General features: G+C 38.7%; 1 protein-coding gene across 1 annotated transcript; it reads left to right on the top strand.

The window, feature by feature from the left end:
- The first annotated feature begins 508 nt into the window (after window positions 1-508).
- Window positions 509-27673, top strand: SEC61A2 (SEC61 translocon subunit alpha 2). The gene is made up of 12 exons (XM_021696796.2): window positions 509-612; window positions 2679-2746; window positions 3812-3877; window positions 9575-9653; window positions 14892-15023; window positions 15147-15256; window positions 20223-20376; window positions 21355-21515; window positions 21850-22047; window positions 23677-23868; window positions 24334-24410; window positions 26984-27673. Exons 1-12 carry the CDS (start codon window positions 606-608, stop codon window positions 27168-27170), a joined length of 1431 nt encoding a protein of 476 aa, XP_021552471.1. The 5' UTR covers window positions 509-605; the 3' UTR covers window positions 27171-27673.

Here is a 27673-nt window from a genome sequence, read left to right as displayed (position 1 = left end):
AAGGAATAACGGGGGACAAAATGCTGATCTCCGTCTATCGGAGAAGCTGAAGAAGGAGCACACGTAAGAGAGTGCGGAGTTCATAAGCTATTAATTATAGACAGAGTGTCACACATTTTTGACAACTTCCACGAAGTTCCGATAAGGGGGGAGCAAAATAAAAGGGACGCAACCCAGGCCCGCGACCCTCGGGCAGCCGCTTTGGCCGGGTCCTGGCCGGGGAGGCCTGCGCTGGACCAGGAGGCCGAGAAAACGGGCATTGCTTGACAGTGAGCTCGGAGAAGAGCTCAGGCAGGAAAGGGCCCAGCCGCGGCGATCCTGCGGAGGCTTCTGGACTCTGCCGCCGAGCTGGAGCACGCCCACAGGAGCGCCGGCGGTGACCATGGCAACCCGCGGACGTCCGCCGCGCCGGTTGCCAACGGCCGGGCTCTTGTTGGGGGGCGGGGCCGGGCGGGGCGGGCGCGCGGGTCACGTGGCTCGGGGCGGAGCCTGCGCGGGGCCAGCCAGGAGCGCGTCGGGAGCAGGCGGCGAGACCCGAGCCGTGGGACCCGAGCGAAGGCAGCGCCGAGGCCGCCGTGCCCCGCCGGGCCTCCCCAGCCGCCGCCATGGGCAGTGAGTAGCGGCCGCGCGACTCTCGCTGGGCTCCGGGCCCCGACCGGCTGCGGGCGGTGGGGCTGGCGTCCGCCCCGGGGTCTCCCAGGCCGGGGGCCGGAGAGGAGCGGGCCGCGGCGGGCCGCTGCGGAGGCTGCGGGCCGGGGGCCTCCGCCAAGGCTCCTCCGGTGGTGCGGCCTTGCCGGGGCCGTCTGCGGGGACCCGGGCCCGGAGTCGCGGGGTTTGCGCTCGCTAGGTGGCGGGGAGCGGAGGACTGCGAGGGGAAGCCATTGGTTTTGGGGGCGGGGAGTTAGGGAACCGAGCGAAACCTGGACCGCTTCGAATTTTTCAGGAGCTTAGGAAGCTCATATTTTTATTTCCAAGTCACCCTTCCTTGGCATGTTAGTTGTGATGAATAAAGCTCTCTGACTTATTTCGATTTTTTAAAAAGTGATGCAAGGCATGTATTTTAGGGGAGGAAAGAAGTGCGATTGGCAGCATAGCGTTTTCCTTAAAATTTTCAGTTATTTTGTAGCGTTCACTGAAAACTCACTGTGTGTAAGGTTGTATAAGCCTTAGGGACCAGGCCTTGAATTATGGCGATCTTTGAGAGCCATCTCCTGAACACTCAACCCCACATGCATTCACGTATATACTTACATAGCTGTTCACATGTTTGTTGGATGAATGGTTAAGTGCAAACCTGAGCGGTACACCCTTTGGCCAACTAGTGGACGTTTAGAAAGGAAGTAGAAGAGACCCCTGACCTTGAATTTACACAGTATAATCGGTGACATTCTGCAACACAAGAATAGACAAGGGGCCGACAGAAGCATGAACTCTCCAACACCGATGATCCTAAAATGCCAAGAAATCTGGGAGGGTGGTTTTGATTGAGGTGGGATGGAAAAGGGTAAGGAGTCTAGGAAAGTTTCCTGACGTGGTTGATAATTTGTGTTGCATTAGAGAAGAATGCTTCTATAATTCAGGTTTACTTTCCAAATAGTCCAAAATGGCCCTTGGGCAGTGAGTATCTGCCTATGGGAATTTCTGAATTCTTCTGTCAGACATAGGTGACTGCCATCATTTTGAGAGGTTTCTTGAGAAGATTATATAGTCAGCTTTTGGCTAACTATGTTAAGTGTAATTACTCAGGTCAGTTTTAAAACAATGTCATGATGTTAGGATGCAGAATCCAGTGTCTGTAGGGGAAGATGATCATAACTAATAGCTAGCTGGTTGAACCAGCCTTCTTGTGTTTCTGCACATTACAGACGCTGGCAAAGACTGAGAGAATATCATCTTCATTCTCCAGTTCTTTGGCAGGAATTGACTTAAGCTATGCCAGAATATAGTGTCTATCCTTAAAGAACCTTGGTTTGTCTTACTTTGATATATAATGAGTTATCTGGGAAAGCAGTACTTTCTCTTGAAATGTCATGGTCATTTTCTGGGCTGAATATCCTACATACACAAGTACTTTGAAGATCATTATGTGGGAGAGCAACCAAGCAATGAATGTTGACTTAAGTGAAATGAAGTAGAGATTGTATACCTTAAAAAACAAAACAAAACAAACTTCTCTATGATTCCATGATTTTTCTCACTTATGCATTTCATCATCTTTCAGTCTAAATTAAGTCCTGCAATTTCAGCCCATTTCCTATTATACTTTCCTCCTGTATTTCTCCCCTGATACGTCTTATTTTTGTCTATAGTGCATTATCGTGGGGGTAACATAGTAGACTGCATTTGCTTTTTTTTGATGTAGTGATGCTCATGGAATTATTCTTTTTCTGTATATATAAAAGGGCTGGATAAAAAGCATGAGGAAGCAAAATCGTGGTAGAAGGGTGTTTGTATTTGCTTCTACTGACTAAACCCTTAAATCTTTTGGATTCTTTTGTCCCTTGATTATTTCTGTTCCCCAATATATTTGAAATGGAGAGCACTGTGATTACTTTTGGAGGTAGGAATGGGATGAATCGTCATTAAAAGTTAGAGAACGTTTGTATTTGTTTCTATAAAAAGGTACATCTCTTTTTAAAAACTTTGTAACAGAGACATTCTTTTTTTTTTTTTAACAGTCAAATTTTTAGAAGTTATCAAACCTTTCTGTGCAGTTCTACCAGAAATTCAGAAACCTGAAAGGAAAGTAAGTATAAAATTTTGGTAAAATAGAGGGTAGCTAAAGGACTTATTCTACTGAACTAGCAAGATTGATTTACTGTCCCCAACCCTTTTCTGGTGTATTTGGAGAAAATAGTACCTGCTGCTTCTTGCAAGAGGCACAAAGTAAGTAAAACTAGTTTAAACCAGTTTAGATAGGTTCTCTTCTGGTTTTAAAAATGACTTTTCTTTAAGTTGAGACATTTCCAAACCAAGCGTTTCTTTGGCCTCTGTGTTAGATAAGATATTCTCCTATTTCTAGTGACCCACTGCACTGTGAATGACTGAGTCTGCTGGGTCACTTTTGATGAATACGACTGTTCTACATAAATGAATTACAATTGTGCAAGTATATACCTCCCATTTCTTGATCATTCGATACACAGAAAAATCACAGAAATGCATTCAGAAAATAATATGACTGCATCAGATTATTCCTCAGTCATTGTGCACTTTTGGAGCTCAGGTATTTAAATTCAGAAATATTGTTATTCCCACACTGGCCAATTCCCTTCTGTGCTTTTGATATCTCACAAAACTAACAGGAATAGGTGTGTAGAAAGAGATAAGTAAAACTTTTGTTAAACTTACTGCTTTATTTAGAAGTGGTTTTTTTTTTTAATTGCTTTGAGGTTTTAAAAATAGTTCTTTCAGTTACATGTTAGGAATCCCAAGAAGCTCTAGCTTTTCATATTCCATGAAATATTCATGTAATATTATCATGGGCAGTCCACGCTTTGCACAATGCTATGTTAACTGAAATGCATGCATATTGGATCTGTGTCTTGCTTTTCATCCTTTTTGGTTTCAGTTAACAAAGTACAGTGTGATGAGGCCTGCCTGTATTTAATTTACTTAATTTTTGGAAAAGTAAAGAAGATTATGTTTGAAAAGTTGAGCTGTTTGCTTTAGCTGGTAATAACTAGATGAGAGTATCTTAATAGTAAATAATAGGAACCTGTCATGATGCAGAATGTTACGCTTTAATGTGGAATTTTGCTTTGTATTTGCTATTTCTTGGTTTTGATTGATCATCCTTATTTTGTTGTAGATCCAGTTTAGAGAGAAGGTACTATGGACTGCCATAACTCTCTTCATTTTCTTAGTATGTTGTCAGGTATGTAACCAAAGTATTAATTAAGTGTCTATGCTGTTGTTGGAGGGTTTTGATTGGTTGCAATTTGAGAAATTTATTTTAGTTAAAATAATAAATATCCTGAATTATTTTGAGCATTGTTATTTTTAATCTGAGTTGATGGTGAAAATGGTTATCTTGTCCTGCTGTATATTTTTTTTATTAGTATGTTTGAACATTTTTTTTCTTTTTTTCTCTTAGTGTGCAGTTAATGATCTTTACCCATTTTTTCTTGAGATTTTTTTCGTATTAAGACAGATTTTTATATATGAAAGTGTTAAAGCTTTGACATAATACATTGCAAATATTTTTTCCCTATTTTGTTGGCCTCTAATCATGTTGTAAATACCATGTATTAGTTTAAAAATCCCAAAAAGTCAAATTTTAGAACCTCAGTGATATACTGTATTTATAAATTGATAGAACTCAGTGATACTTTTTATTAATATTTTGCAGAGATTAAGTTCACAAAATGAGGATAAAATGTGACCTGTCACAGGATTGTTGTGAGGATTAAATTAGATGATTTAGTTGCAAGTTTTTTGAGGATTTTGAAGAGCTATTGAAATACATATAACGAAGTATAAAAAAAATTATATTAGGAAGTGGTAGAGCAGATTAAGTCCATAGTTTGGGGAAAAGCCAAATGTATTTTTTTTTGAAGAGTAAAGTGATTTGGTCATTTGGTCATTAAGATAAACTGTACTTAGTTTAAAATTGTTTTGGGTGATCAGGGGGAGAGAACTTTTTTTAAATACAGAAAAGTAGAGAGAAAAAAAGAATAATCATCCATATTTTTACCACCTATTTTTAACATCTTAGAAATTCCCCTCCCCTCCATAAAAAAATCCAATTTATAAAGGTATAATTTATGTATGGTAAAATACATTTATTTTTTAAGTGTACATTTTGAAGAGTTTTGACAAATGCATACACCCACATACCTACTACCTCAGTGGATACAGAACATTCTGTCACTCCAGAAAGTTCTGTGTAATCTCTTAGTCAGTCTCCACCTCACCCCCAGTGTCAGGCAAGCACTGATCTGCTTTCTGTTCCTATAATTTGATTTGTTTTGGTTTTTTTTAGAATTTCATCTAAGTGGAATCATACAGTATCATTCCTTAGCATCTGGCTTTATCATGAACATTTTGAGATTTGTCCATGTGATTGGTAGAGCAGTAATTCATCCCTTCTTATTTCTGAGGAGTGTTCTACTGGATGACTATACACCATTTGTTCATCTGTTCATTTGTTGTTGGACGTTTGGGTTGTTTCCAAATTTTGGCTATAATAAAGTTGCTGTGAACATTCCTGGGCAAGACTTTCTGTGAATATTTGTTTTCATTTCTCTTGGGTGAATACCTAGGAGTAGAATTGCTGGGTTGTATGGTAATTACAGGTTCAGCTTTATAAGAAATTGTCAAACTTTTTTCTAAGTTGTTGTCCCGTTTTATATTTTTACCAGTCAAGAATAGGAGTTCCAGTTACTTCCCATCCTTGCCTGCCCTTGGTATTGTTGAGCATTTTAGTGTTGAGCATTTTAGTATTAGTCATTCTAATGGGTGTGGTTTTAAATTTAATTTGCATTTCCCTGGTAAACGATATTGAGCAATTTGTTCATGTACTTATAGGGCATTTGTTTATCTTCTGTGAAGTTTCTTTTTCAAATATTTTGCCCATTAAAAAAATTATATTGTCATTGAATTATATGCATTTTTTTTAAGATTTTTAAAATTTATTTGAGAGAGAGAGTGAGCACAAGCAGGGGGGAGGAACAGAGAGAGAAGGAAGAGCAGACTCCCTGCTGAGCAGAGAGCCTGATGCGGGGCTCGATCCCAGGACCCTGAGATCATGACCTGAGCTGAAGGCAGATGCTTAATCGACTGAGCCACCCAGGTGCCCCGAATTATATGCATTTTAAAATATTTTCTGGATACAGGTCCTTTGTCAGGTAAATGTACTGTGACTATGTTTTCCTAGTCTGTGGCTTGCCTTTTCATTTTCAGATTATCTTGTGAAGAGCAAAAATCCTTCATTTTGAAGTTCAGTGTGTCTTTTTTCTTTGATGGTTCATGGTTTTTGTTTCCTATCTTCTAAGGTTGTGAAGATTTTCTCCTGTATTCTAAATATTTTATACTCTTAGCTTGTATGTTTTGGACTGTGATCTAGTCCAAGTTAATTTTTGTGTATGGTGTAAGTAAGGTTGGGGTTCATTTTTTTCTGTTTGGATAGCCAGAAAAGGCTATTCTTTCTCCATTGAATTATCTTGGCATCTTTGTTGAAAATCAGTTAACTGCATAAGTGTGGATATATTTTTGTACTCTGTTCTGTTCCATACGTGTATATTCCATCGTTACGGTCACACTGATTACCGTAGCTTTATATTAAGTCCTGTAATCAGGTTGTAAAAGTCTTTCAACTTTGTTTTTCCTTTTCAAAGTGGTTTTTGGTTATTCTAGGTTCTTCATATTTCTGTATAGATTTTTGAATCAGCTTGTCAGTTTCTGTAAGAAAGCTTGCTGGGATTATGATTTGTATTGCTTTGAATTTATAGATAAATTTAGAGAAAATTACCTCTTGACAGTATTGAATCTTCTAATCTAAGGGTCAGCAAACATTGTTCTGTGAAGGGCTAGGTAGTAAAATATTTTAAGCTTGGCTGCTAGAACCCAAGAACCATAGCAACTGTGTCACTCAGAAAGTGTGGTATTTCTCACAACTGTTTCATGCAATGAATTAATTTGTGCATTTTATGTTACTTTATTATTTTCTTCTGCAGTATAATTGCATAGTTGCCACGCTGTGTTTCATGTCTTTCTCATGTTTAGGCAGTCCTGCCCAGTGCTGGTGATTTCTTGATTCTCTTTCCACTGAATCTCAGACAGGTTTATTTTCCCCTCCCAGCCACAGTTAACAGGGTTTGGGGTCTCCTGTTTCACTCAGTTTTCTTTCTTTCTTTCTTTTTTTTAAAGATCTTATTTATTTGACAGAGAGACAGCGAGAGAAGGAATATAAGCAGGGGGAGTGGGAGAAGGAGAAGCAGGCTTCCCTCGGAGCAGGGAGCCTGATGTGGGGCTCCATCCCAGGATCCTGGGATCATGACCTGAGCCGAAGGCAGATGCTTAACGACCGAGTCACCCAGGTGCCCCTCACCCAGTTTTCTTTAGCTTGAGGGAGTGGTGGGAGGTGAGATAAGGTGTGATAAGTGCAGTAATTGTTACCTGGGTCAGCTGTCTCTTCTTCCGAGGTGGTTCTCACCAGGTGACTGAAGAAGCCTGTTCCATTGCTTACCTCAGATCATCCCACATTCCCAACTCACCGTGGCCCTGTAATTGTCACCAGGAGAGAGCCCCGTTGCTCACTTCTCTCATCCATTTCTTCTCAGCTGCTGTTTCTAGTCCCTTCTAACCAAAGGAGGCAAAAAGATAAGGCTATTTGTGCAGCCTGCTCTTCTCCAGGTTTGGAATGTTGTGGGAATTGTGAGGATTGTGTTGCCTTCCCATCCTGATGTTTGGAGCAGCTTCGTGCTGGGCTCTCTGCTTCTCAGTTGTCTGAAGTTTTCTCGCCCCCATGACCACCAGTGCTTCAAGTTCACGATCCCTTTTCTTTGGCTGCTGTATGGATTTTTTTCTTTTCCCTTAGTTTTTTTTTTTTTTTTTTTTTTGTAGGCTCCATATCCAGCATGGAACCCAATGTGGGGCTTGATTTCAGTACCCTGAGTTGATCTCAAGATCTGAGCTGAGATCTAGTTGGATGCTCAACCGACTGAGCTACCCAGGCACCCCTTTTTTCCTTAGCTTTTTTCACTCTTGTTAGCTTCTACTATTGTACATGTTTAAAAAAGTGTGTTTTCTTGGGGCACCTGGGTGGCTCAGTCGCTAAGCGTCTGCCTTCGGCTCAGGTCATGATCCCAGGGTCCTGGGATCGAGCCCCGCATCGGGCTCCCTGCTCGGCGGGAAGCCTGCTTCTCCCTCTCCCACTCCCCCCTGCTTGTGTTCCCTCTCTCTCTGTCTCTCTCTCTGTCAAATAAATAAAATCTTTAAAAAAAAAAATGTGTTTTCTTATGCATTGGGGAGTTGCTGCTCAACTATTGTTGTACATAAACCCATAACTACAGATTTTACTGAGAGGAATAAAATCAGACACTGAGTTTAATAATCCTGTTGTCTTCAGGAAAGGAGGGAATGCCATTACTTAGGGGAAGTTGGCTGACTTTTTCTTGTTCATTGTTCCACAAATCATCTAATTGTGGAGGTAATGGCCATCTCTATCAGGTGCCATTAAGCAGAGTAATTTGACTGATTGACCTCTCTCCCACTTAGGGGATATTGTGATGTGGACTGCCCTGTAGTGTTAATTGGTTTTTATACAGTAACTTCTTCCTCCCTGTCTCTCACACTAGCTGAAGAGTGTCTGCAGCGATAGGGTACATAAAATATCCATGTTTCTTGCTTCACCAGTTTTGCTACCCAGCTAATAAATCCAGATGTCCAGAAAGGGTGAGGTTGACCAGATGGATTGTTCAGAATCGTTGGCAGCATCTTTTGGAACTTTAAAAAAAAATCAGCTTTGTATAAAGAAGGGTTTTGAAATTGGAAATGTATTTTTCTTTGTGTCTGATCCCCACATGGTGAGGGAAGGGGTATGACCAGGTGCTGTGTCCTGAACGTTGGTCATATAATAGGAAACATTCTGAAGTGAAGAGTTTCTTTTTCTTTCTGATGAGAAAGTAATATGTGCTTATTATAGAAAATTTGATAAATGCTGAGAAGAATAAAGAAAAAGTCAGCCATAATCCTACTACCTACAGATAATTACTCTTCAGGACTTTATGTATTTACACTTAGTTTTATCTTTTACATATTTTTACAGTATTGAACTTTCATTTATATAATTCTGTACCTTTCTTTTTATAGCAGGGTTTCTCAACAATGGCACTGAATTTTAGGCCAGTTAATTCTTTGTTGTGGGGTCATTGTAAGATGTTCAGCAGCATCCCTGACCTCTACGCACTAGATGCCTGTAGCATTTCCCTTCAAGTTGTGACAACCAAAATGTCTTTGGATATTGCCAGATGTCCTCTGGGGGGCAGAATTGCCCCAGGTTGAGAACCACAGTGTCATACTTGGTATTACAACATAAGCACTTCTTTTATGCTATTACAAGCTTCTTTAAGCTGCTTTTCAGTGATTGCATAATATTCCACTATATATATATACATGCACATATATATGTATATATAAATAATCTTCAGTCTTACATTTGGAGTGTGACTGTGGCTGTCATTAGTACCCATAGCTTAGCAAAATTATTCTGTGACTGGATGGATATATCCTGTAATTTACTGATGGGGTGTTTTTTTAATTGTAAAAAATTTATATCTTAGTCATTTTTAAGCGTACAGTTCAGTAGTGTTAAGTGTATTCACATTGTTGTGCAACAAATCTTCATCCTGATAGGTATGTGTACTAGTAGATTTGTGTAAGTAGTAATTTCTGTTGTTTTTATTTTTGTTAAAAAACTTCCTTTAGGGTACGCTTGCTTTGTTACAGAACATGAGAAGTAGTGTTTTTTTTTTTTTCTTTTAAGTATTGCAAATATTAAGTAAAAGAAGTATGAATTAAGTTACAACTTTATATAATGCATTTTTAGAAACTGTTTTATGTAATACTACAGATACCACTATTTGGAATCATGTCATCAGATTCTGCAGATCCTTTCTACTGGATGAGAGTTATTCTTGCATCCAACAGAGGTATGTACTTCTTTTTTTCTTTTTTTTTTTTTTGCCTCCATACGAGACATTAGTATTGACATCAAGTAGATGTGAAAATGTGGAAACAACTATTTTGATGTCTACAGGGGTGGGGAGCATATGGTAAAAGAAACCCGTTGCCTAGGAAAAGAGACCAACACATAAATACTTACAAAACACTGTGTGTATTGTAATAATAGAAATATGTACAGAGTGTAGATGTACAATAGAGAATGGAGTGATAGCACCGTCTGGAGCTTTGTCCTCCATCCTTTTGTGGGTCATATTTTCTTTGAGACTCAAATTTTTTTTTTTGTATAGTATTACTTTATTTACTTATTTATTTAATTTAAATTCAATTAGCCAAGGTATAGTACATCATGAGTTTTTGATATAATGTTTAATGATTCATTAGTTGAATATAACTAAATTTATGTATACTCTCCCAAGAAAAAATCATATACACTCACACTCACAGATCTTGCGTAAAACCTTTGGAGCTTCATGGACCCTCTGAGGTCTGGTCCATGGGTTTTGCATGGGCCTGAAAGACCCTGATCTGCAGTGTCAGAGGCGATAGTACTGGAGTAGTATTTGAATTGGAGTTCAATATGTGGAGCAATGGGAGAGGGAAGACTGAGCTAAAAGCCCATGTGCATAAGGCAGTGGCTAAAGAGATAGGGACTGGGTCATGAGGGGTTTTGTTGGTAATTTTTTTAGATTAGAAATAATGGTTAATCATTAAAAAATGCACCAAAATTTGATGCAGTTTTATATAAAGCTGAAAGTGAAAGTCTTGCATCTCAGGGGTAACTCCTGGGAAGATAATAGGTTGGTGAATATCTATCCAGACCTTTTCTCTGCATATACATTCACATATATAAATTTATATTTTTTTGACCCTTGAACAACACGGGTTTGAACTGTGTGGGTCCACTTATATGTGGATTTTTTTTTTTTTTTTAATAAATACAGCGCAGTGTTGTAAATGTATTTTTTCTTCCTTAGGACATTTTTCATAACATTTTCTTTTCTAGCTGACTTAATTACAAGAATATAGTATATAATACATAACATACAAAATATGTGTTAATTGACGATGTTATTGGTAAGGCTTCCGGTCAACAGTAGGCTATTAGTAGTTAAGTTTTTGGTTTGGGGGAGTCAAAAGTTATACGTGGATTTTTGACTGCATGGAGGAGTCAGTCTATAACCCCTCCGTTGTTCAAGGGTCAACTGGGGTTTTTGTTTTTGTTTTTGTTTTTTTGAAGATTTATTTATTTGACAGAGAGAGAGACACAGCGAGAGAGGGAACACAAGCAGGGGGAGTGGGAGAAGGAGAAGCAGGCTTCCCGCAGAGCAGGGAGCCCAATGCAGGGCTCGATCCCAGGGCCCCTGGATCATGACCTGAGCCAAAGTCAGACGCTTAATGACTGAGCCACCCAGGCGCCCCTGTGCTTGTTTTTTTTTTTTTAAACTGAAAAATAAGATAAATTATGTAACTATTCTACTTAGTGTGTTTACTCAATTTCTTGAAAGAGTTGTTTCATTTACAGGCTATATACTGTTCCATTCTATGGATATGTCGTGAATTATTTAATCATTCAGGTCTTTTTTGAGTTCTTACTCTGTGGCAAGCTTTGTGCTAGGTGCTGAGATGAGAGCAGTGATCAAGACAATGTCCCCGTTGTCATGGAGTTTATATTATTCTATTTGGGGAGATATCCTCTACATGAAGTACATTTTGGGTGAGGGGAGGGACATCTGAGCAGAGACCTACAGGACACGAGAGAGAAGGCCATGTGAAGATCTGGGGGAGGAACATTGTAGGGAATAGCATGTGCTCAGGCCCCGAGATGGGAGTGTGCTTAAATGTTCAGGGAAGGATGAGGAGTCAGTGTGGCTAGAAGAAAAAAAAAAGGAGTAATGAGGGAGAACACGGTGTTGCAGATGAGTCCAAGAGCCAGATCATAAAGGGCTTAGAGACAAAGTAAGGAGGATCCTTTAAGTGTGATTCCAGGCCATTAGGGTCCTCTTCTGTCACACATTTAGGTTTTTCCCCAGTTTTGTATCATTTTAACCAGTGCTACCATGAATGCTATCACTGTAATGCTATCTCCTGTCATTTTTTTTTTTTTTAAGATTTTATTTATTTATTTGACAGAGAGAGAGAGAACACAAGCAGGGGGAGTGGGAAAGGGAGAAGCAGGCCTCCCGTGGAGCAGGGAACCCGATGTGGGGCTCGATCCCAGGACCCTGAGATCGTGACCTGAGCCGAAGGCAGACACTTAACGACTGAGCCACCCAGGCGCCCCTCCTGTCATTTTTTAATAGAATTAATTTCTAGAAGTTTAACTGTGCAAGGTACATAACACCTAAATTTTTGATAAATAATGCTAAATTAACTTCCAAAAAGATTTGTATTATTTTATACACTGAGCAGTTGTATATGAGAATGACATTTTTCTTCCAACAGTGGATATTATTAGTCTTTCTAGTCTTTGGAAGTTGGACAGGTAAAAATTGGTATCTGTTATTTAATTTGTATTTCTTTATCTATTGGCGAGCTTTGAACATCATCTTCTATTTTTATTGAATATTTGAATTTTTTTTTGAGTGGACTTGTTTTAAGTAATAGAAAATTATTGACCGGTTTAAACACAAAAGTGGAATTTATTAGAAAGGTAGTGATTATTTTTTGGACTCCATAGAGGAGGTAGAACAACTAAGCCTGGGCTGGGAGAGAAAACCAGGGCAGCTTTAGATTGGCAGCAGGGATTGGGAACTTTTTCTTTGGGATTTAGCTTCCCAAATTCCTGGGTTCTTCGGTTCTTAGCTCAGAAAAACTACAGGATTTACACTGGGCTGAGTCAGCTTTGGTTAGAGTGTCAGGGTTACATATTTCAGATTTGGGTGTGGGGGTCCCCTCCTGTACTGTCAGTATTTCCTGAGAAAGACCGTCATTGGGAGCAGCCATACTGTGTTCTCTCTTTTTCCTTTTTAAATTTTTTTTCCTATTGGTTTGTTCATTTTTAATTGATTTGGAAGAACTCTTCGCATATTGGAGGAACTCTAATTTGTGTTCAAGTATTTTTCTTCTTTTATGCTGCCCTTTTTTTTTTTTTTTTAATTTTTTTTTTTTTTTTTTCCTCGCGTTTTTTTTTTTTTTTTAACTTTTATGCAGTGTTTTACCACGTGGAATTTTCGTAGTTGTATCTAACCATAGCATCTATCTTTTTCATTGTGGGCTCTAGGTTTTTTTTTGTCATGCTTAGAAAGTTTTTTTCTTTTCCAAGATGATAAGCATACTTACTTCTAGTATTTTTGTCATTTGTCTCTTACGGTTAAATTTTCTATGCATCGGGCCTTTATTTTGATGTAAGTCATGAGGTAAGAAATGCAGGCGTGATTTTTTATAAATGGCCAGTCATTTGGTAAGGTCCACTTATCCTTTTCCCTACTGATTGGAGATGCCATATTTCTTTTTTTTAAAGATTTTATTTATTTATTTGACACAGAGAGAGAGACACAGTGAGAGAGGGAACACAAGCAGGGGGAGTGGGAGAGGGAGAAGCAGGCTTCCCGCTGAGCAGGGAGCCCGATGTGGGGCTCGATACCAGGGCCCTGGGATCATGACCTGAGCCGAAGGCAGACGCTTAACGACTGAGCCACCCAGGCGCCTTGGAGGTGCCATATTTCTTATATGAAATTGTCATCAAAGTTTGACTGTATTTATTCTCAGACTAGATCCATTTGACAGTTAAAATTTTGTGATTTGATTTAAAAAAAAATGTTTACCTTCCTACCTAATTTTGTGGTAAAGATATTTTTCTAGTCTTTCTTGTCTTTGGTTGTAAGCATGTACTCCTTTTCCCCCAATTTTTGTCAGTATTTGGTATGATCATTACCATTGGGCAATGGTATCTCTACCTACTGGTTTTAACAATAGAAATGTTACCTTTTACTGTTGAAGTATTTGAGAAGACATGAAGAATCCTCCTAGGATGGAATCTCTTCTCATATTAAGGGTACCTTTTCAGCATTTATAAAAGCCAGGATTTAAGGTTGTGGTATGACAGAATGACCAGTGGAAACATATTCTTGATGATGTAGAATTACTTGTTTTACATGTTAACTTGTACACTGGCATATTTGGTTTTCTTATTTTTCACTATAAGTACAATATGTATTTTCTGTTAAAAAAAAAAAACAAGAGAGGCAAAAAGAAAGAAAAATAATCTCACTGGGTAAAAATAACCATATTTTGACAACCTGACTAAAATATCAGGAAACTATTTTTCCACCTAAGTATTAACTGAAATCAAACTGTAATACTATTTTCCAAATTTTTTATTTTTCTATCCACTAAGTCATGAACATTTTTCTTGCCACTCACTAAATGTTCTACAACATTGATTTAGATGACTCTCTATGTAATTTTAGAATTTGAATTAGAAGAGTCACATTCTTAAATGTCATTTTTTTTTTTTTTAAGATTTTATTTATTTATTTGACACAGAGAGACACAGAGAGAGAGGGAACACAAGCAGGGGGAGTGGGAGAGGGAGAAGCAGGCTTCCCATGGAGCAGGGAGCCCGACGCGGGGCTCGATCCCAGGACCCTGGGATCAGGACCTGAGCCGAAGGCAGACACTTAACGACTGAGCCACCCAGGCACCCCTTAAATGTCATTTTTTTATTAACATGGTATTTAATTCTCAGGCTTGGTATGTACTTCTTATTTTGCATTAAAATAAAATGTTCAGTGTAAGTTTTAAAAATGATGATTTGGACAGAAATTTTGGAAGATTTCTTTCAAAGGATTTAACATTTTAAGTTTAGAATTTACGGAAATTTACCTTTTTTGGGGATAGTAATTTTGACTCAATGAGTTGTTGCAAGGTTATGTTAATAAATGAATTAAATAGGGCGCCTCGTGGCTCAGTTGGTTGGGCGACTGCCTTTGGTCATGATCCTGGAGTCCCGCAATTGAGTCCCGCATCGCTTCTCCCTCTGGTCCAACCCCCTCTCATGCTCTCTCTCTCTGAAATAAATAAATAAAATCTTAAAAAAAAATAAGTAAATAAATGTGTTAATAAATCAATGTTTAAAGAATGAATATATTTGCCTGTTAACATTTGAGCATGTGTTTTAATAGACATAATGAAGGATTGCAACACTTGTAAACTAATCTTCATTGGGTATAGTAAAGATTATTTACTTTTTTCCTTCTCTACAGGAACTTTAATGGAATTGGGTATCTCCCCAATTGTAACATCTGGTTTGATTATGCAGTTGTTAGCTGGAGCCAAAATCATTGAAGTTGGAGACACACCTAAAGATAGAGCTCTATTCAATGGAGCCCAGAAACGTGAGCTATTAATACACTTAAAGAGTCTTTTCCAAATTTGAGAATTTTGTGGTAAAGATATTTTTCTAGTCTTTCTTGTCTTTGGTTGTAAGCATGTACTCCTTTTCCCCCAATTTTTGTCAGTATTTGGTATGATCATTACCATTGGGCAAGCCATTGTGTATGTCATGACGGGCATGTATGGGGATCCTGCTGAAATGGGTGCTGGCATCTGTCTCCTTATCATTATTCAGGTAAGAAATCCAGTTTTTCATCTGCAGATAACAAAACAGTTTGATCCCTTTTTTCTTTTCTAACAACTCTTTAAGTGGTTGATACATTAGTTTCCTTACTTTTGAATTATTATAAGATTTTGATTATTGAAGTGACATGTATAAATTGTGTTGATATAAAAAAATTAAAATTTGTTTTAATAGCCTGATTGCTGCATAGTATACGGAATTATGGATCAACTGTATTTCACTGATTCTTAGATGCACGTTTTTTACTTTTTGATGTTTCTGAGATCAGGATTTTTTTTTTTTTAAGATTTTTATTTATTTGAGGGTGAGAGAGCTGGAGCAGGGGAAGGGGCAGAGGGAGAGGGAGAAGAAGCAGATTCCCCGCTGAGCAGGGAGCCGATACGGGGCTCAATCCCAGGACCCTGGTATCATGACCTGAGCTGAAGTCAGACACTTAACGACTGAGCCACCCAGGTGTCCAGGATGTTTTTTCTTATAGCGGATAGTGCCCCACGTTTGTTGTCAGCCAAGCAGCAGTTGTGATAGTAGTCATTGTCTGCATATGTGTGTCAGCTGGTTAGAACTATTCACATGTTCATTGCATCAGTTGGTTATGTGCATTGTTGGTGTAACATGTTTTTTGAGATTAGTTGCTGTTTAAAATGTCTGCAGAAGTCTCTGGTTTGTTATGGAACAGTCACTGTGTGTACGCAAAGGCACAGAACAGGCTGGTTGGTAAAATCTGTGTGTAGGTCTAAAATATTTTCTTTGTAAATAGAAAATAAAAATTCTTTGTGATAAGTTATTGTCATAGTTTAATTAACAGTATTTTTTTTTCTTTGTTAGTATACAAAATAATGGTATTACAAATAATATCTCACAGCTAGTAAAATACATGAACCTGTATACATATATTCCATGGATTTTTAAAAATAGACCCTTTGGAATTAAACTTTTAAAGTCCAACATAATTATCCCTGTACTAAGTATCTCAAAGTATGTCAAATTTAGAAGATATTTCTCTAATGTTCGGTCCTTAAAAATCATTTAGAGAAGCTACCCAAGAATGGAGTGTACTTAAGTTATGTAATAGTTATTTATGGCATTTTGAAAAGAAGTTTGATAAACGCAGCATCTAGAGTCCTTGTTATTTTGGAAATGCCTCTTCTTGCTCACTCTATGGAATTAGGATTCACTAAGGAACATTTTTTTTTTTAAAGATTTATTTATTTATTTGACAGAGAGAGACACAGCAATAGAGGGAACCCAAGCAGGGGGAGTGGGAGAGGGAGAAGCAGACTCCCTGCTGAGCAGGGAGCCCGATGCGGGCTCGATTCCAGCACCCTGGGATCATGACCTGAGCTGAACGCAGATGCTTAATGACTGAGCCACCCAGGCGCCCCAGGAACATTTTTTTAAATGGTCAAAACATTAATTTCAGAAAAATATTTTTAAATAAAAGTGAAATACCAACTTATATACATTGAGAAATAGGACCATTTCAGATTGGCATGGTTGACCATTCTTTTTTAATGAGAAACCTTATATAGGAAGCAGATCAAAATAAGATCATGTAGTGAGTATGATTAGAACAAGGAGAATTGGGTTGTTCAAGTATTTATTGGTGTCATTAACAACAAGGGGGGGGCTCTTCTAACTAGATGGAAATATTTTGTCTTTTGACCAGGTGAGGAATTTTTAATGGATTATCAGTCTTTGGTAGGTTTCTGAGCCCTAGTAAGTTCCCATAACGTTGTCCTTATTTCTCCATTTTAAAAAATACCCTGATTGGCAAATTTATAACCTTTGAGAATTAGAAGAAGAAGAGTTGCTGTGGCTTGGGGAGAGAAGATCCTCTGAAAACTGATATGGATGCCTTTCAGTGTCTAGGATCTCTCCACATGCTTTTGGCATTGTTGATACCAATGCATCAATTGTTGTCTTATTTTGTTTCTTTATAATAGCCTTTGCTTTATGCAGCTTGTAGTTCAGAATAGCTCCAATTTTTATTTATATATATTTTAAAGATTTTATTTATTTATTTGAGAGAGAGGGAGGGAGAGGGGGAGAGAGAGAGAGAGAGAGAGAGAGAGAGAGAGAGAGAGAGAGAGCATGAGCGGGGGAGGGGCAGAGGGAGAGGGAGAAGCAGACCCCCGCCTAGCAGGGAGCCCAACCCCAGGACCCTGGGATCATGACCCGAGCCAGAGACAGACACTTAACCAACTGAGCCACCCAGGTGCCCCCAGAATAACCCCGATTGTTAAAGGACAGAATTGGCACCTAGCTCGTAGAACATTATGCTCCAGTACAATTTTTCTAGTATTTTAGTAAGGTATTTTTGGATTTTTGAAGAACCTCATCTGACCAGTTGTGGGTTAAAGCACTGACTCCTGTGGAGTTGTTACAAATTTGAATTTGATATAAAAACAGAGTTAAGCTATTTGAATTTTTTCCCCCAGTATCAGAAGTCAAGGAATAGTTATATTCCAGGAATGAAATAAATGGATATATATACTTTTTTTTACAGAAATTCTGGCATACAAATACTTGTGGTTAATCCTTTCAGTGTTAATGTATAGAGAAATGTGTTTGATCATAGGTGGGTAGTGTGTCTTTTAAGGCATTGCTAACATTGAAAATATGTGGCTACACTGAAGAGAGATGATTGGATCAGTGTGTTTCACCCAGGAACATAGACTTTGTTTGCATGCTGTTAGGTAAGGTATTTCTCACCTTAATTATTCTTGTTTCCTTCATGTGGTCATGTCTTTGCACTAGTGAGATTTGAAATCTAAATAGTGGGTCTTGATTAAAATAACAGAATAGAAAATATCAGTGTGCATGGCACATAGGAAAGGTAAGTATTGTTTTGTCCAGTTGCGTGTGTGTGTGCGCGCGCATGCACAAACAGAGTTGAAATGTAAAGAGTTATTTTTGTGCCCAATTTAGAGATTTATAGGTATGGCACATTCCACAAGTGCATGCAGGTAGCATTCAGTCTCTCTCACTGTTGCAGTCAACGAGATGCTGTAACTTCCTGGTTTCTCAGCGTCTCCCGCCTCGGAGGCATAGTTCACATGCTTTTTACTGTCTTTTATCTTATTCTTTTGATTATAGAAACCATTTCTCATTTAGACTTCTCTATGCCAGTTAGAAAAATATGAGTTTGATTTTTGCAGGACATACATGAATCACCCTGTAGTCAGTCTGATGGTTATTGGTCTGAACAGGGGGTTTGGAGAATTACAGGTATTTCAGAATGACTTTATGACTCTGGACAGGCCATTTAATCGGAAGCCCATGATCAGACTTTTTGGTGGGCTGATAGTTTGTGGACAGCTGCTATTCCCTGCACAAGGTTGGTTTTCTGATCGGGAGTATTTATTTACTTACTACATAATTGTGGTCAAAGTAAAATCTCAGTAGTAAGGCCTAACTTCTCTTTTATCTTGTCAAAGTGTTAAACTTGGTTTTCAAACAGTAAAGGATTCATGAGCACTCTTAGAAGTTTGAAGAATTGTGCCCTTTTTCCAATCCTTTGAAAATCAAACTAAAAGACTGTAATAGACCGTTTAGGCTCTGTACAACCACTGAAATGACAGTTAAGGAAAAAAAAACCACTGCGGAAGGTAAGCATGCTTAAAATGGTGGACTGTAGCTTGTTTGCTCTCTTTCGTAACAGGGGATGTCAGGTAAACTGAGTAAGTAATAGGGTGGGAGGCTTCAGAGTTGGGCAGAATGCATTGGAAATGGCATTTCCTTACTTATGTAGGATGGGGTTTTTAAAATGGGGACAGGTGTGAGGTTGGAGGCGTAGAAGCATATTTTCTTCCCCTCTTGATGAGGTTACTGCAGTGCAGGGAAGACATGACTGGGGAGGTCGCTTGCCAGGCTATGGATTATTTTTAATTGGTGCATACTTTTACGGAAATGTCTTCTCCAAGAGGAAAATTAAGAATTTTCAATTTCACATAAATTAAACTTAGTATGCTTTTATTTTTTAAAAAAGGATGAGCTTAAGAACCTGGCAAATCCTTGACTTCACATTTACCTTCAGTCTTTGTCACTGTGGGTATGGAGTGCATTTTTGACATTGTTATAATCTCTATACATATTAATTTGTGCTCTTTTTGACTTATTTTCTCTATATATTACAGTTGACTCTTGAACAACACAGGTGTTGGGGCGCTGACCACCCCCCATGCAGTTGAAAACCACATACACCTTTTGACTCCCTCAAACCTTAACTACTGACAGCCCACTGTTTACCTGAAGCCTTGCCGATAGCATAAATGGTCGATTAACTCACATTTTGTATGTTATATACCATATTTATATGATATAGTAAGCTAGAGAAAAGATTATTAAAAAAATCAGAAGGAAGAGAAAATACATTTATAGTATTTATAAAAAAAAAATCTGTGTATATGTGGACCTGTGTAGTTCAAACCTGTGTTGTTCAATGGTAAGTGTATATGTAATATAATGTATTAAAGTATTACATAGAATACCTTAAAAATGTATCAGCATGGTTTACATACTTTTTCTTTAGTGGCAGTATACAATTGTGTCTTGTTATTATACCATATTTCATTTGGTCTTTCACTTCCTTGGAACTGTTTGGAATGTTTTCAGTTTTTTGCTGTCCTAAATTGAACAAGTTTGAACATTTTTTAGTGTGCTTTTCAATAGGCCTTACTTAAACATTGTAAGAGAAACTATTCAGATGGTTTATAAATATGCTTTAAAGGTTGAAATGTCTGCTTTATGATGTAGCAATGTTTCCACCCCTCTGACTTGCAGAACTGACTTCTGACTACAGTGGGGTTTAAAAAGATGCAGAATCCTAACAGTGCTATTGCAACAATTAGGTTTTAATATTAAAAATGCCCATACTTTGCAAGTAGTCAATGGTGTTCCTCTTCCCCTTTCTTAAGTTTATTCTTGCTTCAGCTTACTTGCATTTCTTTCCCCACAGTTGTTTGTTGCTGGTTTGATTGTGCTGCTGTTAGATGAGCTGCTACAGAAGGGTTACGGCTTGGGGTCTGGTATTTCCCTCTTTATTGCCACCAACATCTGTGAAACCATTGTCTGGAAGGCCTTTAGTCCCACTACTATTAACACTGGCAGAGGTACATTGCACAGTGACTGCGACTGCACGAGTTTTGCTGGGTGTGTGCTGGAGAGTAACCCGTCACGGAGCAGGATGTGCCTGTAAACGTCCTGGTTTGCCGTCCCAGGGGACACCTGATGCTAACTGCTCAAGAGTTGAGCAGCAGAGATTTGTGGAGTATGAAACAATACTTCAGAAAGAATTAGATCTAAGTCTTAGCCTCTGCTCGTTGAAAATTTCAGTGGTTGCAAACAGCTTTTTAAAATGTTACTTGCTTAAGCCACTGCTGCAGAAGTCATTGACCTATTTCCGCATTCCCAGGGAGATAAAAAGGTAGTGGATTAAGATTTTTCAAATGAAAACGCTATTATTTATTGTATCATCAGGGAGCACTAATACTTTTGCTGCTATTCTCCTTGGCTTTGTAATAGCAACTAAATTTTGAAATCCTGCATTCTGTCTTTCCCCTTACCCATCTCCGTTAATCTCAAATGCCATCCAGGCTCCATAACAGTTAACGTCTAAACTGATCCCAGCCTTAAGAAAAGAGCAATGATGGTTTACTAGTATTCTTGGTAAAATAAACTTAAAAGCCAGCTCGAGAGAGTGACATAGATCTTTTGAGTCTGACATCTTTATTCTGCTTTGCTCTTGCTTTACCCCCTCCTTAAAAATACTCCTTTCCTTTCCCTAAAGTAAAGGAGAGGCAAATCATTATGACCTAAATATTTGCTTAGGTTTATTCTACTTTGGCTGTTTTCATCAAGAATAGTCTCTTGAGAAAACTTGAGATTTGTGCTAATAAAAAAGATACATTTGCCTCAATGATGTGAAGATTTTTGGAAGCTCCACACATGGCTGTATTATAACGTAAGCATTGATGAATGATTTTGACTCCTATTTTCTGCCATGTACTGGAGGTTCAAGGTTATTTGTTTGATCTTCGGGACAGCTTTGGAGAAAGAGTCTACAGTGAATCTCTCTCTTGATTTATCAGGTACTGAGTTTGAGGGTGCAGTCATAGCGCTCTTTCACTTACTGGCCACCAGGACAGACAAGGTCCGTGCTTTAAGGGAGGCTTTCTATCGTCAGAACTTACCCAATCTCATGAACCTCATTGCTACGGTTTTTGTGTTTGCCGTTGTTATATATTTTCAGGTATGTATACTTTTTTCACCGAAATTGGTGGAATGTGGACTTTTATTATGCTCTTAAAGAAAAGAATGCCATTTGAAATGTCAGTATCTAACAAGTCAGTGTTGCAGAGTCTAGTCAAGCAAATAATTCTATTCTTTCGACTCTGAGGTGCAAAATATTGGTGGTGATGGCATAGAACAGGAGTTCCGTGTGTGCGTGTGTGTGTGTGGGGGGGGTGCAGGGAAAATGCTGGCGTTGCTTCTCACACTCTCTGGTGTATTGTTCTGCCTGTCATCTGTGTTCTTTACTTGAGTTGTGCACTTACTCTTACTTCCTCTTCATTTTCATTTTTTAGGGATTTCGTGTTGACTTGCCCATCAAGTCGGCCCGGTATCGAGGACAGTACAGTAGCTATCCCATCAAGCTCTTCTACACCTCGAACATTCCCATTATTCTCCAGTCGGCCTTAGTGTCAAACCTGTATGTTATTTCCCAGATGCTGTCTGTTCGATTTAGTGGCAACTTTTTAGTAAATTTACTAGGACAGTGGGCTGTGAGTATTTTATTTATTCTAAGCATTCGTATTTATTGTAATTTCCATTTCATGGTTATATTTTTAACTGAAAGAGATGAGCCATAATTGAAGCAGTTGCTATAAGATGTTCAGATTCACTTCCCTGTCGCAGAGTTTATAATTTTTTGGAAAGACGTTTTACCCCATCTTTCATGGCCTGGGTGGCAATAAACTAGTTGTGTTAACTGGGCTAGATATAGGCCTGTGATTACTATATGGAGAGAGCACAGAGTTACCAGAAATAGAATCCAGCACTTTCTGACTTCCCCTTTAGAGATCCTGTCATCATAGCTTCTTCCAAAGCAGTCCAGCCCCATTGTTACTGAAGTGTGAGTTATTGTCAGATCGAATTTTAATTGGTTTAAATTGTCATATGACCAAGGAGTATTTTTCCCCCTTAAAGCTATAGAATTAAAAGAGACCATGATCCTTTATTCTTTTACAGGATATGTAATTGTACAATTTATATTTCACCAACTGTTATTTTTTATAGTCATTATTTCTGAAATATGGTGCTTATTCTTTGCATTTATCTTAATGTGCTACCTACTACATCGTAAGTTACAGTGACCTATCTTTCTGCTTCCGCTAAAGGTCTTTCTTTTTTCCCTTTTTTTAAGTTTAACAGGATAAGACAGTACTCTTGAGTGTTAGTTGAAGGAAATAGGATTCCCTTTATCCACAGTACTTTTTCTCTGCTCATGTAACGGAAATGTGATTGCCTGTGATGAGGGAAGATGCGGTCCCTCCCTTTGAGAGCTAATAATCCATCAGTAATTACTACTGTAATGATTTCATAGCAATAAGTGCATTGAGCGGCTGTATATAGATTGTGTTGTGATCTTAACTAAGTTCCTTTTTAATGAGAGAATTACTGGGAAATTGAATTATGTCTATAAAGAGTACTTTTGATTGGGGATTAGTGATTCTAGGGGCACAGTAAAGAAATCAGTTTGAAATATGTATTCAGGAACTAGACATTGTAATCATTGCAGCCAGAAATTGCTTTCACACCCCCTGTACCCCAGAATTTACACTGTTCCCAGTTCTGTTACTATAAAAATTCTTAAATGTTTGTCTAGCTAAAAATCCTCTGATAAATATTTATTAAAGGACTATTTCTTACACAAAACATACAAAGTTTAGGCAGTGAGTTGTTAGTCGTCCGTCAATATTTCAATTGATTGTATTCTTCATAGAATACTTTGAAGTGAAAAAATATGTAGCATACTCTTGTATAGTTAAAGTGCAGAAAGTTTCAGATTCTAAATGTAATCAGAGATTGACAATAAATGTAATGATATTCCTGTCTTTAGGAAAAGAAGAGAGATTTTTTTGGTAAATGTATTATAATGTTGGTTTTTAAAAGATCACTCTTCTGTTAGTAATAAATTCCCAGTGTCTTTTATATAATAGATGCTCACTATATAATTTTGAAGGAGTGAAGATATTAGACACAAAAGTAAATCTTTAAGTTACATAGAATTGTTAGCTGTAGGTGCTCTGAGCTTAAAGCATTGTTGTAATTTTTGAGGAGTTTGAAAAGTCATAAAAATGTATCTTGACCAGTTGCGTTCACCATCTATCCTTTTTATTCTTGTTATGTAGGATGTCAGTGGGGGAGGACCTGCTCGTTCTTACCCAGTGGGAGGCCTTTGTTACTATCTTTCTCCTCCCGAGTCCATGGGCGCCATATTTGAGGATCCTGTCCATGTGGTTGTTTATATCATCTTCATGTTGGGATCATGTGCATTCTTTTCTAAGACATGGATAGAGGTGTCTGGTTCCTCAGCCAAAGATGTAAGTATTTATTGCATTTGAAAATAAACGTTTTTATTTTCAAAATGGTAATTGAAACACTTTTAATTACTTTTATAATTTAAACTTTTAAGTCATACACTCTTAATAATGAGGTAATATCACCCCTAAGGGGTTTGGAAGGTGGAAAAATTCTTAGATTTTTACAGTGGTTTGTGAACCCTCCAAAGCTGAACCCTACCCAACAAATTCTTATTCCTTAGTATTTAATTTCTGTTTAGGGAGGTGAAAAATAGAAAAGATTGAGAAACACTGGTTTAATGTGTGGGTAGTAGGTGGTGTGCAACATTGAGCCTCAGGTGTAATGGGAATGATATGACAGTGCCTACTTAACGGTCTCATATTTGATTTACTGGTGTGTGGAAAGCCCCTTCACACACAACCTGGTAGGTAGTAAACAGTGAAATATTTATAGTTTGATTTTATAGGTTGTTTTTCTCTTGGCAGGTAGCTAAGCAGCTTAAAGAACAGCAAATGGTAATGAGGGGCCACAGAGATACCTCTATGGTTCATGAGCTTAATAGGTAAGGTCATGCGATTTAATCCTTGATGTGTGTGTGTGTGTACGTATACATGTATTTGGTTTTTCAATCTTTAATTTATTGTCACGTTAGTTATCCTGTTTGAATATGAAGCATCTTTCTTCTACTTCACACAGAAGAAGCAAAATTTAACACAATACTGAATTGTTCTCTAAAATTATTCCCCATCAAAGTTGACATCTAAATTATTTTTTAAAATTGTGTTCCCTTCACTGCTCAGCCCAGTATTTAAAATATTCCTGATTGGAGGTCCTCGTTGTCTGGTTGCACATAAAATCACCTGGGAGCTTTTATTTTTTTATTTTTATTTTTATTTTTTTTAAAGATTCCATCTATTTATTTGACAAAGAGAGACACAGCGAGAGAGGGAACACAAGCAGGGGGAGTGGGAGAGGGAGAAGCAGGCTTCCCGCAGAGCAGGGAGCCCAATGCGGGACTCGATCCCAGGACCCTGGGATCATGACCTGAGCCGAAGGCAGACGCCCAATGACTGAGCCACCCAGGTGCCCCCTGGGAGCTTTTAAAAGTACTGATGTTCCACTTCTAGGAATTGTGATTTATTTGGTCTAGGGTGGATCCCATCATTAGTTTATTTTTTGATAACAGCTTTATTGAGCTATAATTCACATCCCATGTAATTCATTCTTTTGAATTATATGGTTTAGTGTTCTTGTTTTTAGTATATTCAGAGTGTGTAATCATTACAATGTAATTTAAAAAACATTTTTGTCACCGGAGTGCCTGGCTGGCTCAGAAGAGCGTGAGACTCTTGATCTCAGGTCGTGAGTTTGAGCCCAACATAGGGTGTAGAGAGTACTAAAAACAAAACAAAACACAACACAACACAACTTAAAAAACAAACCAGAAATATTTTCATCACCCAGAAAGAAACCTTGTACCTATTGGTTATTCCCCATCCTATCTTAGCTCCCATCCCCGAGCCAACTTTTTAGTTTTGATCTCTACAGATTTGCCTCTTCTGGACATTTCATATAAATGGACTTGTGATCTTTGGTGAAGAGCTTTTTTCACTTGGCATAAAGTTTTCAGGGTTCATGCATTATTTGTGAACGATATTCCATCATACGGATGTACTAAATCACATTTGTTTATCCATTCATCAGTTGATGGAGATTTTGGTTGTTTCCAGTTTTTGACTGTCAGGAATAATGCTATTAAGAACATGTTTGTACACATTTTGTGTGGCCATGTTTTCATTGCAGTAGGAGTGGAATTTTGTTGGGTCATCTAGTAACTCTGTGTTTAACTACCGAGGAACCGGCAGCTATTTTCCAGCGTGGCCGTACCGGTCTGCATTCCCACCAGCAGTGGATGAAGCTTCCAGTTGTTCACATCCTTGCGAGCACCACTTCGTGCTTTTTGATTATAGTGGGTAGGAAGTGGCAGCTTTTTGGTGGCTTTGATTTGCATTTCCCTGATGAGCAATGACGTTGAACATCTTTTCATGCATTTAATTAGCTATTTGTGTATCTTCTTTGGAGAAATGTCTTTTCAGATCTTTTGCTTGTTTTAATCGTATTGTCTTTTTGTTACCGAGTTGTAAGATTCTTTAAAAAAAAAAAAAAGGTATTTTGGATATGCCTCTTCTCAGGTATATGATTTATAAATATTTTATTGCCATTCTATGGGTTGTCTTTTCACTTTCTTGGTGTCCTTTGATGTACAAGTTATAAATTTAGATGAAGTTCAGTTTCTCTTGGTTGCTTTGTGCTGTTCTTAGTGTTTATCTAAGAAACCATCGCCTAACCCCAAGGTCACAAAGATTTATTCTTGTTTTCCATTAGGAGTCTCGGCTCTTACATTCAGGTCTTTGAACCACTTTGAGCGAATTTGTTTTGTGTTTAGTGTGAAATAGGGATCCAGATTTCTTTTTGTGCATGTGGATATCCAGTTCCAGAGCCATTGGTTGGAAGGCACTTGTATTTTTATGTAAACTTTTTATTTATTTCGCACATAGGTTGCAGAGAGTAGTAGAATGAACCTCCAGGTACCCAGCTTGTGTCCAGCTTCAGTAGTTAGCCTCATTCTGCCATTCCTGTTCATCCACCATCTCCCCCAGGCTTTCTCCCCCACTTCTTTCTGGAGTATTTTAAACACAATCCCATTGTTTCTAAGAGTTCTTCAGGTGATTCTAACGTGCAGCCAAGATTGAGTTACCGTAAAAGAGGATCATCCATATCTTGTCACGTAAATTTGATACTTAAAAAGCATTTTGAAATTTACTCTTCATCTACAAGAGTGAGCTAAAGATGACCTATTTCAAACGGTACCTATTTTAATACTTAAATCTGTTGAGGATTCTAGCCTTCTGCCATAAAAATCACGTACTGCTTTTCTTGGCTGTTGCCTGGTTTCTGGAAACCGGGGTCCCGTCCTTCCCTGAGTCACAAAGTCTCCATCAGCATGTCAGCACTGTGTGGGACACGCACGCCATCCCACAGATGGTGCCCCCCCCCCCCCCCCCCGCTGGTGTAGTGTGCCGATGACACAGCTCCCGTGTCCCCGCGCTGCCTGACTGAGGCTCTGTCTTGCAGGTACATCCCCACGGCGGCCGCGTTTGGTGGCCTGTGCATCGGCGCCCTGTCGGTGTTAGCCGACTTCCTCGGGGCCATCGGCTCCGGCACCGGCATCCTGCTTGCGGTCACTATTATTTATCAGTATTTTGAAATTTTTGTCAAGGAACAGGCTGAAGTCGGTGGGATGGGTGCTTTGTTTTTCTAGATGTTCCAATATTTCTTCTCGTGTGTGTGAAAGGGAGAATACTTTTGACACGTTGTTTTTGTCCAGTAACGCTGGTTCCCCTTTTCTTCCCTCACAGTTTGTGTTCACGTGCTCACTGGCCCATTTGTGAAATGGGCGCCGAGCTGAGCCTGTGTGCAGCACGAGTACCGGCTGCCTTAAAACTAAAGTTTACATTATTCGTTCGGAAACGTCCGTGTAGTGTTGCCTGTGATGCTGGAAAGCAGTGTAGCTGCCGTGCCCTGCTCACTTGTGGCGGCCAGACGGTGGTGTGGATCAGTTTTGCACACAACGTTCAGAACACTCACTCTTCCCCCCACTTGTTTCAAAATAAATGTAGTTCAAATTGCCACTTTCCAGTATTTTTGAGCTTATTTAATGAGTTCTGGAACATTTGTATCTAATCTGTATTTTAGATATAATTAACTTTTTATACTTTTTTAACTCCTCGTATCCACGGTCCCCCCCCCCCCCCCCCCCCCCCC

This window comes from Neomonachus schauinslandi, chromosome 5, assembly GCF_002201575.2.
Source record: "Neomonachus schauinslandi chromosome 5, ASM220157v2, whole genome shotgun sequence".
Classification (NCBI taxonomy): Eukaryota; Metazoa; Chordata; class Mammalia; order Carnivora; family Phocidae; genus Neomonachus; species Neomonachus schauinslandi.
The sequence above is the reverse complement of the archived record's forward strand: the minus strand, read 5'-3'. Positions and strand labels throughout refer to the sequence as shown.

Excerpts from the sequence above, each read along its gene's own strand:
- SEC61A2 (XM_021696796.2), top strand. Across the intron at positions 9,654-14,891 it reads TATTCTTGCATCCAACAGAG|GAACTTTAATGGAATTGGGT; the intron begins GTATGTACTTCT and ends CCTTCTCTACAG. Across the intron at positions 15,257-20,222 it reads GTCTCCTTATCATTATTCAG|TTGTTTGTTGCTGGTTTGAT; the intron begins GTAAGAAATCCA and ends CTTTCCCCACAG.